Genomic DNA, 17,647 nt, shown 5'->3' with positions numbered 1-17,647 from the left:
GCTTTCCCATGATCGCTGCTTCTTTTGATGGTTTCCTTAAATATTCCTCCGTTCTGCACGTTCCATAGATATTTTCTACAACGCTCTCATTGAACGTGTTAGAATATATTTATGGGTCGATCGGTTCTCCCTATGCCACTCCCATTGTCCCTTCGCGCTTGGTCTCCAGAAGACGTCTTATTATGAGATTTCAGTTTAATCACAGACTCAGAGGAACGATAAAATGAAATGCAAAACGCCACATTCCGAAGGCTTTTTTTCTACCTCTTCGAGATTCAAATACACGTCCCAATCTACAACTTAGGTCTCATTATCTAAGCGCTGTCTCTTTTACTGTCTTTTAGTCTACCGCGGCGTTCTTGATTCGTTGAAGCTTCGTGTTTTCACCGCATTTTTATCAGTGTGAAGACAATTTCTGCAGTATCCTACTGGGCGTCTTTAAAAGTGCCGATATCGGCATGCTGCATCTCCTTTGTACCACTTTTTGTGACCCAGAAAAATTCAACGTTTTTTTTATTAACATGGACAAAAATAAATTTTTTTCGACGTTTCAGGAAAATTATTTTATTAAAACTCTTATGAGTGTTTCATAACTACATGTTTGAACTCCGTGAACGTAATCAAGATATTTGCAAACGTGCTAAGAGAGTTAAGAAATACATTCCTTGAGACCAAATTTTTATTGCTTCATTTTAATGCTTTCTTTTTTATTTTATCTCAAATATACATATTTTTAACCCAGAAAATTTCAGCAAATAGCATGTTCTGAAATACTACTTGAGTTTTGAAACACATCATGGATTATTTTTTAACTATGCAAGTTACACGAATTTTATTTTACAGAAATAGTTTTTGATGTAATTGATATTTTTTGTAAAGTAAACACTTAATCTGACCGTGAAACTAAACAGAACATGAAAAATTATTCAGAACACTTCTATCCTCGTTACGCAAAAATTTGAAGGGAAAACGAATGAGAGAGTGCAAGAAAAGGTCGAACGGTCAATTGACGGCTGGCGGTCATTATCGGTATGCGGCTTCCCCCGGTCATTCTAGTGTTAACACGTGTGTTTTACTTGCAGCCAAACTGCCTCTAGTGTAGCAATCAAGTCAATGTGGGTGGTGCACCATTGTGAAATAGCAGAATGTCCCGACGAAGGACCGCTTCCCACTTCCCTTGGGTGCAGCAGGTGTTCAAGTAACGGGTCTCCTGCCACTTCGGATCGGATGAAAGAAAAGTCAAGTTTTCCCAATAGTAGTGCAAGCAGCCTGTCGTCTTTACATCAAAAGATTACCATAATGCTATTGAAGTCGTGCATGCATGCGACGAAAGAAAATATTATCCTCCTCCTCTCCTTGCATCAGAAATGCGCTTACCATCGAGCAAAAACATTTTTATCGTTACATTTAGTAGTTTAGGAAAGTAAGGCCCATAAGAGCCCACACTGTCAACAAGATGTGGAACGCAATATACACTCCTCGAAAAAATTTAAGTGGAGCAGATATAGTGCCTTTTTGTCTGAGTGAATGATATTTGTAGTTGGTCCTCTTTTTATTACGCTGGAATAGCTACGAAAAGTTTAGGGAAGTGGCGAGTCCTTGGGATCGCTTGAGCTCATGATCCAGCTGCAGCTTTATTGGTTACATGAAACCAATAAAGAGTTAGGGAATATTATGCCCTCAAAATTTTAATCTATTTAGCAGTATAACTACGTAAAGTACTTCTGTTGCTGGTAGAATCATATTTACTACAATATAAACCTGTTGAATACAATTCCACAATTATGAGCGAATTTTGCGAATTTACATTTCCATATAGCACATCATCATAATACAATTATTGAGTGCTAGATGCATATAATACTAATATATATTAGTGAGGTCATGAACATTTTAAGACACCGATTCCTTTCCATGCAAGAGGGTGAAGATCTTCAAAAAATAAAAATGTCCTTTTTTGCAAGACTAAACAGACATTTCTCATTAACAGATTTTGCATTGCTTAAAATATGTAATGAAATATGGAAAGCAAGAAAATTATGATGAACCTGAGAATATCATGTTTAACAGAACAAACGGTTCAATTGACAACATTAAATTTAATTCCACTAAAATGTGGTGCCTTATATTCCATAACAAATCGCTTAAGATACACATTATGTGACTTTGGTCTCTAATGTCCATGAAATTATAAATACCAATGTCTTGAAATACATATGTCATGAAATCCGTGAAACCCAAGCAATATATATGCCAGATTTGGTTAGTATTTGAGGCACGAACCATAGGAATACTGTAGATACTGCAAATCAACTCGATTATTTTTATCCCCTTACTTCTGAGTGAATCGCCTTAGTGCTAAAGTAAATTTTTAGTAATCTGATGGAAAAACTGACGACAGTACGTATCATGCACACCTTTTGAGCCATTCCCATGGGTAACCTATGCCTTCTTTGCTTCGTTCCCTCATCTCATAGTGCAACTGTGTTAACACGAATCCTTGTCGAGACTAATCATATTTACTGTTAGCACTTCGCTGCGAAAATTATTCACAAAATAAGTTTGTTAATGATACTTGGTTACAAATTAGTTAATTATTCCTCAAAATGATACCATGAAAGAGAGGGCTAATTCATCATACACATTAGCATTCATGAAATGGTGCAGTTATCATTATTTTATGGCCTTGTTACAAAATTAGCATGAACAAAAAAAAGAGTTTATCAATAGATTCACAAACGAAATTAGAACAGGCTCTTGGCCTTGACAAAGAATTTATTACTTCCTACACATCGTATTGTGGCTCCATGGTTGATTTTGATCGAACATTTTCGCACTCACTCGGCTACATGCATCATATTCGATCTAAGTATTTACATTGGGCAGGAATAACTTAATGCGGCATTTACGACCACAATTCAGTTCAAAAACAGCCATTGAGAACTTTTACCATACCACACAAGAACAGTTGGAACTAAAATAGTAATTTCATATGTTCATCTACCAATGTACTCAAGTAAAAATTTTTCCCTTGAAACAGAGCTGATTCTGGACTGAAACACCACTGAATGTGTGGAAACTGCCTTGAAACAACCTTGTGACTGCACTGCACTGCCTTGTCCTCAACAAGAAAAAGGGCACTCAACTGAGACTCTGATGCCATTCTCCCTTGCAAGTCCATTGAATTTGAACTGCTTCTCCCTTGCTGCATATGTGCCCCACTGATACTGAACTGGACAATAGCCTCAGGCCAGGCCGAATTTATGGCTCCACTGCATCTCTCTTGCCGCATGTCTTTACTGCCTTGCCACAGAGCTGCTGCAGCATTTGGGTATCCCCTCTCCCTAAGAATTTGAACTGCTTCTCCCTTGCTGCACATGAGCTTTACTGACACTGAACTGGACGGTAGGCTTGTAGGCCAGGTCAACTTAATAACTCCACTGAATCTCTCTTGCCGAATGCCTTTACTGCCCTGCCACAGAACTGCTGCAGCATTTGTGTATCCTCTCTCCCTCATGTATTTGAACTGCTACTCCCTTGCTGCATGTGTGCTACCCTTCGTAAGTTTTGCCAACGTACGGAACCCATCTACCGGACATATAAGCGACCCCGGTTTTCAGCGGCAATGCATTTTTTATTTAGCTTTTGGCAACACGTATATCTTTTCCTGCGCGTTAAGCTGTCGGTTGCCGTTATTTCTCTCAAGTTGCTAGGAGCGAAAGACGAGTGGTGAGCGTGGGTTTTGGCATGAAAATATGGCATAATTCTTTCCCCGGTACTTCGACGATTGTTAACGGCAAGAATTAATCGAAATTAAGGTGAAGGGGAGAACGAGGTCGGTAGTGGAGACTGCAGTCAAAATTGGAGGTAAGCGTTTTAACTTCTCTGATGGCATGTTTATTCCTTCCATGTTTAGCCATGAGAACGTTGACATTGAATTCGTGTTTTAATCCAGGCATGTCTAAGGATTTCAAGCTCCTTTTCGGGGGTTATGCAGCCAATAACGAATTCTTCTTTCAACGCGTTGGCGACTGCCGTCCACTTTTCCTGCCTCATGGATACCCCGGACGAGGAGGATAATACACCGACCGGTCATCAATGCCGCGGATACCGCGCCGTCCGTTAGTCATCCTGCGGAGGACCGGACACGGTGAGCTCGAGCGGGCTTACGAAGAAATAAGGAATGCGGGTGGGTTTCGCTATAGTGCAATGTATATTTACTGCTTATACTTATTAGTTACTGCTGAATGTTTTGGAATCTTACGTGGTTTTCGTTTGGAGTTCACACATAGCCTAAGTAACGAGTCATCGCTTCGTTTTTCATTTAACTATGATGCAAAGCGCATGCTTCCTCAGTGATAATTTAAGTTTTGCTTTCTATAATTTGAATGGTTCACATTAATGCACCATATAACTAATAAGCCAAGTAAAGGAGAGTTTTTCATGTGCAATTTTGCTAATTTGATTTTGAGTTAAGTCGTTTGTGATTCTCATCAGTCATGTTTCTTATCTATTGCAGGAGCATCTAACTTCTATGATTTCTTTCATTTGGAATGTTTTTGTATGTGCTTTTGACAGTTATTAATTTATTGATGTATTTTCATGTTCTAATAAATTGTGTCTTGAAAAATGTTGTGGTCATTGCAGTTACAACTAATGTTGATCGCAATCACCTGTCCACCCTTAATCTTTTATCATGAATGCAAAATTGTGGGAGAAATCTGTTATGTGATCATCCACTGTTGGCTGAGTTGCGCAAGTTGTTAATTTACTGTGTTTCATATGATTTGACAAGGGAGTTTTAATGGATTGGGTAGGGGAAATGTATTCAGCCAAACAAGGGAGTTTCAGCCTAGCTATCCAATGGAGTTTCAGTCTAGGTTGTAACCAAGGGAGTTTCAGTCTAGCTGGTAGCCAAGGGAGTTTCAGTCTAGTTAGTGGCCAAGGGAGTTTCAGTGTAGCTAGCCAAGAAAGTTTCAGTTTAGTAGGTCAAGGGAGTTTCATTGGAGTAGCTGGAGTTCTTTATTGCACTGCTACTGCACTGCCATCCCTCTTCCAAACTCCAATGGTTTGTTTCAAGTTCAATGCAGTTTCAGCCTAGAAGCAAGACACTGAGTTTCAAGGTAGTTTCAGCCCAGTTTCAGTCAAGTTGCAAGGGAGAAATTTTTACCACTTTCCTACTGGCATCATCGGCCCTGATGACGATAGAAAAGGATTCTATCGAAACGTCGGCAGCGATGGAGATGGAGCTCACCCGGATGGAAAGCCGAGAAGAATTCACCGCCATCATACGCCGGGAAAAAGTGAAATCTTACGCCCCTTTATAAGTGTGAATTTGAAAAGACCCTTTAGGGTAATCTAATAATCAAAAAATATTTGAAAAGACCCTTTAGGGTCTTTTCAAATATTTTTTGATTATTAGATTTTGATATTTAAATATTTAATTCTTGTTCATAGTTTCACAAAAAATACTTTAAGTTTTAATGAAAACGTTAAATCATATTAAATGTCCTCTCCATTCTGATCCTGGGAACTCATACTTCTATTATTCAAATAAAATGCAATATTAGGAACATTCGACAATATGGTGTACAAACATTTTCGTTATTTTATAACAAAACTAACATTCGCGTGTGTTGAATTTTGAAATATTCATAAAACAATCAGGATTTAAAATTAAATTCCCTTTAAAAGACGTTTTATTCATTATTATGGCATGCACTAAGGTCCATATATAAATTTGCAAATTACATCGGCACATCATCTTGACGCCGACACTAAGATATTTGCTAAGCGGTGAATACAGACATCCACTTGACGTAATATACTATCACAAATAAGAGCATGCAAACTTGAAGAAAAAAAATTAAATACGTCCAGTAAACATGGGGTCGAAACTCCTTAGTTACCGAACCATGGAAACGTAAATATTTTGCTGGACACATTTTGCAGGTAGTTTGCAGTTATGGTGCAGATTTAGTGCCGTCACAGCACAGGTTTTTTGTTTGGGCAGGCAAGCATCATAGCCGGCCAATCCACGGTACACCATATAACCCGTCCCATAGAACAAACGCAGTCCGTCTTCAATATCAGGATATATTTGACTGGGGTGTTTCTGGGAAAGTCTTAAGGATACGACGTGAGTCTGTTGAAAGGGATTCATTTGAGAACGCCTCTCCTATTCCAATTCATTTCATCATAATCACCCAATGTTAACTTTTAGATCGAACGCCATTCTTCCCCGTAAACCATTTACGTTTTTACGTACACCCTATCACATTCCATGCTCCACAACGATAAATCCAGTCCCCAATCTACATCTGCGGAAATGTAATCCAAACGACTTCATTTATGACCTGTTAACTCGAATTAACAGTTATCCTCCATACTAAATACTTCTCCATTTTCGCACGTCCTTCAACCAAACCTCGGATGTGAACTGCATCCCAGAACACCTGGACTACGTCGAAGACTGGATTACCACCATGAAGCTTCAACTTAACCCTAAAAAACTCAGGTGATACAGTTAACCTTTTCGCGCTGGGCTCCTTCACGGGAAGTTGCTTTTGGCTGTACGAAGGCTTTGAGCATTTCTTTTTCGCCCCGTACGGAGTTGTTTCTCGGCAACGAATCGTCCAGGTAGTCGCTCCCTCCACTTAATGACCTTTTCTAGCGGGGTGCCGGACCATTTCCCCGGCAACTGGGCATATATAATCCTCGACCCTTTTCCCGAAGGAAGCCCATCACGGCGTACTTTTGCGGTCAGTTTATTGTTACTAGTTCGATTGCAATTTTTTTAAATTGTTACTATTACATTAAATGTCAGTTCATCAATGTATACCTTTCATTTTGCAATGCCTATAGAACTTTTAAACGAAGTTCTATGGTTATTTTTAGGGTTTTCAGCAAAAGGGCATTAGGACATAGACCAAAAAATACTTTAAAGGGAATGAAATCTTTCAATGTTCCTAGCATATTTCTAGGTATTTACGATTTATGATATTAACATATCTTATATCCATGATGCCCAAATCCACACTCATCATTCGCGTCTGCTCTCCACGAGTTCTCTGAAAACATGGGAATGAAACATTTCTAAGTTTTTAAGAAGAATATTTTCCCGAAAAATTCCCACAAAACTACTTGAGTCAAACAAATTTGTTGCTTGAAATTGCAAAATTATATTTATAAAGCAATTTCACTTATGCAAATATACACAAATATTACGCACGAAATAATAAAAAAACAAAAACCTGTCTCTAGAGTCAATATCCTTGTCTTCATTAACACTTGTGGTGAGTATTTCCAGGATCGATTGATCTGTAATTAGCCTGGACATTTTCCCAGTGCAAGTAAATTCCCGTCAAGTAAATTTGCCTAGTGCTCCACTCGTCCAAGTAACTCTGAACACGTCGAGAACGTATGCAAAACTAACGAAAGCTCTAAGGAACCATCGAATGGCACTTCAAAAAAAACTATTGGCTGTATAATTCCAAGAAAAAATGTAATTCCACCAAAATATCATTTGAAAGACAATCCTCGCAGAAGTAGGAAAGGGAATGCGTACAGAACATTTACGGTTAAATTTGAATAGACGCCAAGAAAATTTTGAAAAGAAAATGAGCTATTCCGAGAAGAATGAGGTTATCATCTTCCACAGACATATTTCAGTAGGAGGATACTCGCACCAATATACTCTTGGGTGTGCCAGTTGGAGGGTAATAAGTTTTTCCAAGAAAACGTTAATGCGCTAATGTGTCCCGAAGTAAGCCCGTGAGGTGCACAGGGCAAACCACTATAATGGATCCTGACCAGAGAACCAAGATATGAAAGTAATTACCTAGGTAGAGCAGTTCTCTTTCCATTCATGGTATGGGCTGCGTCGCGCAGCAGGGTTCTACGGAACCCATCACTTGTATAGGTAGCGGAATGCGAACGGAGAGTTAACGGCTATATTTGAATACACGTCAAGAAATTTTTGAAAAGAAAATGAGTTATTCCGAGAAGAGCGAGGTTATTTTCTTCCACAAATTTAAGTAGGAGGCTACTTGCACCAATCTGCTCTTAGATATGCCAGTTGGAGGGTAATAAGTTTTTCAAGAAAACAGTAATGCGCTAATGCATCCCAAAGTAAGCCTGTGAGGTGCACAGGGCAGACCACCTAAATGTAACTTGATCAGAGAACCAAGGTATGAGAGTGTGGCTGCCGCACCTCCTGCCTCGCCGCCACACCGCTTGCCCGGAGGCAAGTTAAAGCGCGCTCCGTCATCGCTTCCTTCTAACAGTCCAGATAGCCCAGCGGTAGCGCGGTCGCCTCCCAAGCGGGCGGCCCGGGTTCGATTCTCCGTGTCGGAAAGTTTTATTATATAATTTTTCTGGCCTTCTAGAATTCCCTTCTAGAAGTTTCTTTAATGTTCAAGAAAAGTAGGATAGAACATACTGGAAGTTGGCAAAATTGAATAAATACTGCGGCCTTACGGCCGGCAGGGCAGTGTGGTATTGTACACAGATCAATAAACATCGTCCAAACCATTCCATCGAATCTTCATTGTTAGCAGCCTACTTAGACGCCTGCTACATTGGTGACCCCGAACTACGAACGCAACCAGCAATGCCCAGCAAGGACGAAGAAATCGCCGAGCTTACTCGTCAACTGAACGACCTTCGAACAGAACTCCAGACGGCGGCTATGCAAAACGCGGAAGCACAACAGGCGCTTGTTGGACAACACCAGCAGGCCCTCGCCGATCAGGCCCAACAATTTCAACAGGCATTTGCGGCGGAGCAGCAAAAACCGCAGCCACTTTTGCCGCCACAGCAACCACCGCAGCAGCAGCCTTCGCAACCTCCGCCACCCCAGCACGACGCCGAAGCAAATGCCGCACGACTCCAGGCAACCAATCAACAGGAGGCATGCCGCGTAGCCGTGAAACTACCGTCCTTCTGGCCAAGTAAGCCTTCATTTTGGTTCGCACAAGCCGAGGCGCAGTTCGAACTTGCCAACATAACACGGGAAGAGACTAAATACAACCACGCCGTCTCCATATTGGACAACTATTTCGCCGAGGAAGTGGAAGACATTCTATCAAATCCACCAGCTCAAAACCGGTATGAACACCTGAAGAATGAGCTTATCCGCCGCCTTTCACTCTCCGAGGAAAAGAGGGTTAGGCAACTCCTTCAGGCTGAAGAACTTGGGGATAGGCAGCCGTCGCAACTCCTACGCCATCTGCGCTCACTCAACGGATCATTCCAAATCCAGGATACACTCTTGCGACAAATATGGCTGACGCGCCTTCCAATTACCGTCCAAGCTATTCTACAAGCACAGACAACACTGCCGCTAGACGAACTCGCCAAAATCGCCGATCGGATCGTCGAGATCACACCGCTGCCTCCACCACCAGCCCTAGCCGTCAACGCTGTTGCCAGCTCAACGGACACTTCAGCTCCCGCCGTCTGCGCTACAACAAGCTCAACAGATTTCTCTTCGCTGGCCAGACGACTGGGGAGCCTCGAAAAACAGCTAACGGCTCTCCTCTCGCAACTAAACGATCAGCACCGGCGCTCACGCAGCAGTTCCCGCAGCCGAGACTATTTTCCCTCACGGTCCAGAAGCCCCTCCAAGACTTACCACCCAGCCGACGACGCCAGCTTGTGCTACTACCATCGGCGCTTCGGTAATGCAGCCAGGAGGTGCCAAGCGCCCTGCTCCCGAGCTACGGAAAACTCCAGCGGCGAGCAGTGACGGCGGCCACCGCCCGCCCTATAGGGAGCAGCCGCCTTTTCATTACTGATAAATACTCCCGTCATCGATTTCTCGTCGATACCGGCTCTGATCTGTCAATCTTTACGGTAAAGTTTTGCAACGACAGACGAGTCGAAATCAACTACGATCTCTCCGTGGCCAACGAATCCCGGATCAGCACATATGGGACGATGCCACTCCGACTCAACTTAGGCCTTCGTCGTGATTTTGTCTGGCGTTTCACCGTCGCCAAAGTCAGCGAGCCACTCATTGGAGCGGATTTCCTCGATCATTTTCACCTGGTTCCGGATTTAAAAACTGCCCAGCTCATCGACCAAGTTACTGGCCTGTGTACTCAGGGACACCGTGCTTTTTCTCGTCAGGCCAGCATTCGGACAATCCGCGGCACAACAGCGTATCACCGCCTGCTCGCCAAGTTTCCTGAAATCACCAAACCTCCAGGCGCTCCAAGAGAAGTGCGCCATCAAACACAGCATCACATCGAACTTACACCTGGACCTCCCATATATCATCGAGCTCGACGCCTGGTCCCAGACCGCCTCCGCGCTGCTAAAGCTGAGTTCGATGCCATGCTCCGCGAGGGAACGGCACGTCGCTCCAACAGCCCCTTCGCCTCGCCTCTACATCGTTAGACTTCGTCGCCTTGTCCCGTTCGCAGGACACCGACGAAGAACTTCGTGGACTCCTCGACAGCGGTACTTCACTCAAGCTTTCTCAAATGCAAATTCCTGGAACAACTGTCAAACTCTGGTGTGACACATCTAAGGACACGCCTCGATCCTATATCACACCACCGTTCCGTCGACGTGTCTTTGATCAAGTCCACAGTCTTGATCATCCCGGTTCAAACTCCACTCTTAAAAACATATCCAACCGCTACGTTTGGCCGTACATGTCCAAGGACTGTCGCACTTGGGTTCGCAATTGCCTTCCATGCCAGCGATCCAAAGTGCATCGTCACGTATTGTCTCCTATGGCTAACTTAACCATACCTACAGCACGTTTCGACCACGTCCACGTCGATATCGTCGGACCTCTGCCTTACGCCTCTGGGTTCCGATATCTTCTCATGATCGACCGCTTATCACGTTGGCCGACAGCAGAACCTCTCGCCGACATCACTGCCGAATCCGTCTGCCGAGGTTTTCTCCTAGGATGGGTTGCCCACTACGGTTGTCTCAAATGCCTCACCTGCGATCGAGGACGACAGTTCGAATCAGGACTCTTCAAAAAGCTCTGCGCCACCCTGGGCATTGCTCTTCACCCTACCACAAGCTACCATCCTCAAGCTGATGGAATACTAGAACGTTGGCACCGCCCTCTCAAGACAGCACTAATTACGCACTCCCCGGAGTCCTGGATCGACGCACTGCCAATGGTTCTCCTCGGACTCCGCACCACCTGGCGCGAGGGCCTGAAGGCTTCACCAGCGGAACTCCTCTATGGAGAACGGCTGCGTCTCCCGGGTGATTTCTTCGCCGACTCTCCGGCAAGCATCGGTTCTGAGGATCTGGTCTCTCGGTTGCGTACTCACATGTCAAAAGTGAGACCAACTCCTGCATATCATCATTCCAACAGCCGGAAAATCTTTGTTCACAAAGCTCTAGCCACGACGTCGCACGTCTTCCTGCGACAAGACGCAGTTCGGACGGCCCTCCAGCCACCATATCTAGGGCCATATCCAGTCATCACCCGCAGCGAGAAAACATTCACCATCAACATCAACGGGAAACCAACAGTCGTCTCCATCGACCGACTTAAGCCTGCGCACATTCTCCAGCCGGACGATTTTCAAGAAAGGATATCGAGACCTTCTGAACCGACCTCCGGAAAACCATCTTCCGCGCCATCGACCGGGACGTCGCCTTCGCCCTTTGCCGACCCCCCTCCAACGACGCGCTCGGGTAGGACTCTTCGTTTACCTGTACGCTACAACACCAGCTGTCTTTCCCAGGGGGGGAGTAGTGTGGCGGCCGCACCTCCTGCCTCGCCGCCACACCGCTTGCCCGGAGGCAAGTTAAAGCGCGCTCCGTCATCGCTTCCTTCTAACAGTCCAGATAGCCCAGCGGTAGCGCGGTCGCCTCCCAAGCGGGCGGCCCGGGTTCGATTCTCCGTGTCGGAAAGTTTTATTATATAATTTTTCTGGCCTTCTAGAATTCCCTTCTAGAAGTTTCTTTAATGTTCAAGAAAAGTAGGATAGAACATACTGGAAGTTGGCAAAATTGAATAAATACTGCGGCCTTTCGGCCGGCAGGGCAGTGTGGTATTGTACACAGATCAATAAACATCGTCCAAACCATTCCATCGAATCTTCATTGTTAGCAGCCTACTTAGACGCCTGCTACAAGAGTAATTACCTGGGTAGGGCAGTGCTCTTTCCTGCAATGGTATGGAATGCTTCTCACAACATGTGTCTACGTAAAACATTCGCTATTGGTACATTAAATTTGCGAATTTTTAGGATATGCATTAATCAGTATTTTTAGCGAAATTCGTTTATAATACTTTTGTATTCAAAGGTTGGTAAGAGGTTATTCAAAATAGTCGCTGTAATTTTGGCTCACGACAAAGAACTGAGAAAATCATATTTTATTACATTACGAGGGCTTTTTTCATAGAAGTTAAAGCGGATATTCTATCGAATTTCACCGCAAATGTACACTTAGAATGTAGCTAACAGAGTAAAGTATACTTTTAGATGTAAATCATTACAACATCGCTCCTATAAACTTGCTAGTGAGTTATAAAAATAACAATTAAACATCTAACCTTGGCGTCTCCAAAAATTGTTCTAGTTGATGATCAACTCCGTTAATATGAACGCTAGTTCCGTTTAAAATTTGGAACCAATCAGCAGAACAAACAGAATGTAATTCCTCGCATTGATTTTCAATAAATGTAACATGAACGTTTTTAGTTGTTTTAACTTATAAACAAATAAGTGACCATGAGCACCTTCCTTGAGTGGGACACTGAGAGCCGGAATGGGCCGAGGTAATCCCCACACGGACAATAGGAAAGGGTCGGACCTCTCGCGCCGAGGGACCCTAATGACGGTTGGGACCCACTTGGCATTCTTGACCGCGAAACCGTGAAAACACGGCCTTAGGCCTTTTGCTTCAAAAAATTCAGGCCGTGAAAATCTTGCCTTCCTTCTTTAGCATCAGAAAATACAGGCCGTGAAATCACGCTCTGCGTAGGGAAGAGGTTAACAAGGAAGAACGAACCTTCCACATGAATCCTGATTTACTATGGCACCTATAGAATCTGGCGAGGCAAAACAATGAAATTTCTAGGAGGTACTGTGGGTGAAAACATGACTCGGCGAGCAAACAACACAGCACCAATCGAAAAGGCGTAAGGCACATCACCAGCAATAAAACCGCAGTGTTTATAGCACTATAATAACACAAATAATTGAAATTGTTAATTGCCCTGGCAATACTCAAGTGCTCCCGGTTAATATGAGAACTGGAAAAGGTTATCTGCCCAAGGCTGTTGCTAAGTCGTATATATAACCATTGTTTTGCTGTTTGTCGGGACACTTTTTAAAAATTACTGTCTACAGAAGCTGAAGATCTGAGCTATATTTCCGTTTCGTAACTTTATTTCAATTCTTCATTCACATGGCAAAAATTCACTAAAAATCGAGTCAACATAATATCTCATTATTTATAACGCAAAATCCACAGCAACCTAATTTCTTTCATGCAATGCATGGGCATATATCAACTGCCCTTTAAGTGCATAGAATCATTACCGCAGCGTTGATTTAATAATTTATCTAAATAATTCACTCAAAATTATAAATACTATATAACTGAAGTATGATGGAAAATATGAGATTAACTACAGTTACTAAAATTGGTAATGTGATGAGAGCTCTGAAATTTTTTATAACTTTATTGCGGACTTAGAAAACCGGGGCTTTTCATTCCCTGCAGTAAAAATATGCATATTCGCCACTATTTTTAAGTTAAATATTTTGTCCATGTTAAATAATCTCAATTGATGTATCTCCACACGCAAAACTACGCGTCTAATACGACAATTTTAATTTTTAAAAACTATTTATACACTGCAGGGAAGTTGTTTCGTGCCAATCAACGGGACACAGTTACCAGGAAATATACGGCCATTCGCCTGAGAAAGAAATTCCTTGATTAATAGTTTAAGGCTTAACTATGGCTATCAATGTTTTCAAGAGGAAATATTATTGTCATTTGTACAAAGAATTGCATGGTGATTGTGGTGCAGGCACTCAAAGTAAAACGCAATATTGATGCAATTCTTCATGCGGGTAAATCAACAATTTAAACAGACCAGTCATTCAGCTTAGTACTCTCTCCATCAATCGGGTATTATTATTAACTTGATATTTGCATATAAATTACATAGAAGCACTACATCAACTAACATCGATCAGACAATTAAACATTGATCAATCACACAATTAACATAGACAAAACAATGAAAATCATTCTTGGGACAAAGTGCCTGCAGTTTTTATCGAAAGTGTTGCAATGCATGGCTTACATTAAAATGTAAATAATTTTTTACCAGTAAAAAAATAGCAGTTAAAAATAAAGGAATAAATTATTTAGTCCTTGAAAATATCGCACAGCAAAATAACTTGAACATTTATTAAATTAGGTTACAGACCAAATTGAATATTATTACATAATTCTCAACATTATGGGATTATTTTTTATTTCATACAAGCAGTTCTGGTAATAATAAGATTTATTTACCTTGATTGCTAACAATTACTAATGACTAGCCAACTAAAACTTAACCCTGTGTGCTTGCAAATGCAAGAAAAGGTGAATCTATTAAGAGAAAGTCTTTCCACATTCATTGCAAGAATAAGGCTTCTTTTCGATGCACCCGCGTGAGTAGGACAAGGTATTGTTTAGTGGCGTAAGACTTTCCACATTCACTGCACGAACATGGTTTCTCCTTCATATGAGTCGGAATGTGACGAACAGGGTGACTAATTTGAGAGAAAGACTATTCAAATTAATTGCAAGAAGAAGGTTTCTCCTTCGTATGTGTCCGAAGGTGATAGACAAGGGTGCTCTTTCGAGAGAAAGACTTATCACATTCACCGCAAGAATAAGGTTTCTCCTTCGTATGAGTCCGCATGTGACGGAGAAGGGTGATCTTTTCAGAGAAAGACTTATCACATACATTGCAAGAATAAGGTTTCTCCTTCGTATGAGTCCGCATGTGACTGACAAGGTGACTCTTTTGAGAGAAAGACTTTTCACATTCATTGCAAGAATAAGGTTTCTCCTTCGTATGAGTCCGCATGTGACGGAGAAGGGTGATCTTTTCAGAGAAAGACTTATCACATACATTGCAAGAATAAGGTTTCTCCTTCGTATGAGTCCGCATGTGACGGACAAGTTGACTCTTATAAAAGAAAGACTTATCACATTCATTGCACAAATAGGGTTTCTCCTTCGTATGAGTCCGCATGTGACAGACAAGGGTATTCTTGTGAGAGAAAGACTTATCCCATTCATTGCAAGTATAAGGTTTCTCCTTCGTATGAGTCCAAATGTGACAGACGAGGTTACTCTTTTGAGTGAAAGACTTATCACATTCACTGCAGACATAAGGCTTCTTTGCTGTGTCTGGACTACCTGTGCATGATTTCCCATCTTCCATGAAGCTTCTCCTCATTTCCCTCACATTTTTTTTCTTCCTTGTTCCTCCGAGGTTATCCTTAAGAAGCCCATTTCCTCTTTGTCTCACCCCTTGCCTTTTACACATCAGCTGGTTTGAACTTTTGGAGGAGATGGGCAGACAAGGAGTTTTAGTTTCTCTTCTAGAAACAAAGGTTTTAAGGGACGCATCCTTTCCGATTGACAAATTTAAATCATTATCCAAATTACCAGAACCGAAATGAATCTCGAGGTGCTTAATGAGATCATATTTGGTATGGAACGCATCTCTGCAGTTGAAGCAATGATAAGACTTTTTCGTTGAACTTGCAAGCTTTCGAGGATTTTTTACCATGAAAGTACTTCTATCTTTGTTTTCCAGTAGAACTGCCTCGGGGCCATTCTTTACATTCTCAGTTCTCCTGAAAAACGTTACGGTGCCTGCATTATCACAACCACCTCTCTTCCCAGCAATAGTCATTGTTGCTCTATCCCCTCTGATTTTAGACGCATATCTATATTTAGAATGTAACCGTTCATCATTAGGAATTGAACACGACATTATTTTATCAGCAAGCAAGGTATCACATTTTTCAACGTCTTTATCCATCACCTCCTTTCCTTTCCTTGAATGTGATGATCTAATCTTCGGTACAAGGGCTGCAAACAAGGCTGAGGCTCGTTCAGAAGCTGGGAGATCTAGAAAAGAATTTCACATTAAAAATAAGTAAAGTCAGGCATGAATTCTAAGATAAGTTGAACTATTTCATAACAGCATTTAGACAGATATCAAGGTAGCTACTTAAACCGATCCTTCAGTTAGATGCTATAATTATATCAAGGTGTCAATTAATTTTATACGGTGGTCTCCATATATTTCTTCACAAATGAAGCGGCACTGCTTCTAAGAGAAAATGAGCAAAATATTGCGCACTAACCTCAAGTATCTACGCCACAAAACACCTCAATGCACTTTTTCATTCACAGAGGTAATCATAAACTCAAAATACAAATCATAAAAATACACATAACATTGAATTGAAACAATTATCATTATTATAAAAAAACAAATACTTCATTACTTTACAAACCTTAAAATATGTAATATAGAAATGCAAAGGTAGCAGAGGGGCTAGAAGGTAATTAAAGCTCACAAAAAATCATTGCCAGCTTAAAAAAATCATAGAGATAAAGATGGAGGGGCAAAAATGGCATATTATAAGAACTTACCTCCAAGATAAATATGTATTAAATTTTGGTATGAACAACAATAGAAGTAAAAGAAGATCAAATTCTCTGAGTGGCACACCTTTATATTTCTAACGAAATTTTCATAACCACTTCGCCTTGCATTATTTATCAAATTATTTCAAGTATAAAAGGATGGGGTATCAATGATCTCATACCTAGATTAACATTAGGCATGGTAGATGGGATGCCGCACATCCAAATATCCATGGTAATTGCCCGTCATTGGATACATTGGATCCAAAGTTGCGGAAGGCATCGGATCTGGATCCGAAATTTTATATAACTGCTCAGTGAAAGCACACCCTATCTGAGAAGAGTGGAAAGGGTTCTAACTCTCTCCTTGAATGCGCCCTCACAGTGCCGCTGATATATCTTTCTGCCAGTCTTAGTTTGAGAGCATGGATGGTTCAGGATGGATTGGTTTAAAAAACCATCAGAACAGACCAAGTATGCAGAATTTTAACATAACAAAATACTTGTTATGTTTGCACAATGCGTCCAACATTTTGATAAAAGGCTTTGCATGCAAAGGCGCACTGAAATGGTAGACAGTACATTTTGTAACATATCAGTAGCCTTTCCCCCACACTACTTCCCGACGCCGTTAGAGGGCCATATACAATCGTCTGGTTTCACTTGCTGACCCAGTATAAGGGTTAAATTCACCATGGATTTGGCCTAGCAAGCAATCACCATGAAGCCTGATTCATGAGCAAGTCTGTAATAATACCTATTTAATTTCCTCACTTCGTCAATTCACAGACTTCAGATGATAAAGCTTAAAATCGGCAAAGATATCTGATTTCCAGGTTGTCCACATGCATCCATTTTCAAATTCCCTAATACTTCCCTTATAATTTATCGATTTTCATAAGCAATCATCACAATAATATTTTAATTTTGAATACGACCAGACTGAATTTTCATAAAACTCAAAGTACTTAGAATGCGAAGCAAT

At 41.6% G+C, this 17,647-nt stretch overlaps 3 protein-coding genes across 3 annotated transcripts in view; 1 reads left to right on the top strand and 2 right to left on the bottom strand.

The window, feature by feature from the left end:
* Positions 1-17,647, bottom strand: part of LOC124170380 — a 263,025-nt gene that overhangs the window by 216,083 nt on the left and 29,295 nt on the right. The gene's annotated exons all lie outside the window — the stretch shown is intronic.
* On the top strand, positions 8,612-9,748 carry LOC124170377. Its single transcript, XM_046549099.1, has one exon. The coding sequence runs from the start codon at positions 8,612-8,614 to the stop codon at positions 9,746-9,748; it is 1,137 nt and encodes a 378-aa protein (XP_046405055.1).
* Positions 14,731-17,647, bottom strand: part of LOC124170376 — a 28,164-nt gene continuing 25,247 nt past the window's right edge. The window contains exons 7-8 of the mRNA XM_046549098.1: positions 15,088-16,137; positions 14,731-14,762 (exon numbers count right to left, since the gene is read on the bottom strand). Coding sequence (XP_046405054.1) covers positions 14,731-14,762; positions 15,088-16,137 — 1,082 coding nt within the window. The remainder of the gene's footprint in view (positions 14,763-15,087; positions 16,138-17,647) is intronic.

The sequence above is a fragment of the Ischnura elegans genome, chromosome 13 (genome assembly GCF_921293095.1).
Source record: "Ischnura elegans chromosome 13, ioIscEleg1.1, whole genome shotgun sequence".
In the NCBI taxonomy this organism is placed as follows: domain Eukaryota; kingdom Metazoa; phylum Arthropoda; class Insecta; order Odonata; family Coenagrionidae; genus Ischnura; species Ischnura elegans.
Note: the sequence above shows the minus strand (reverse complement) of the source record. Positions and strands in the feature narration are given on the sequence as shown.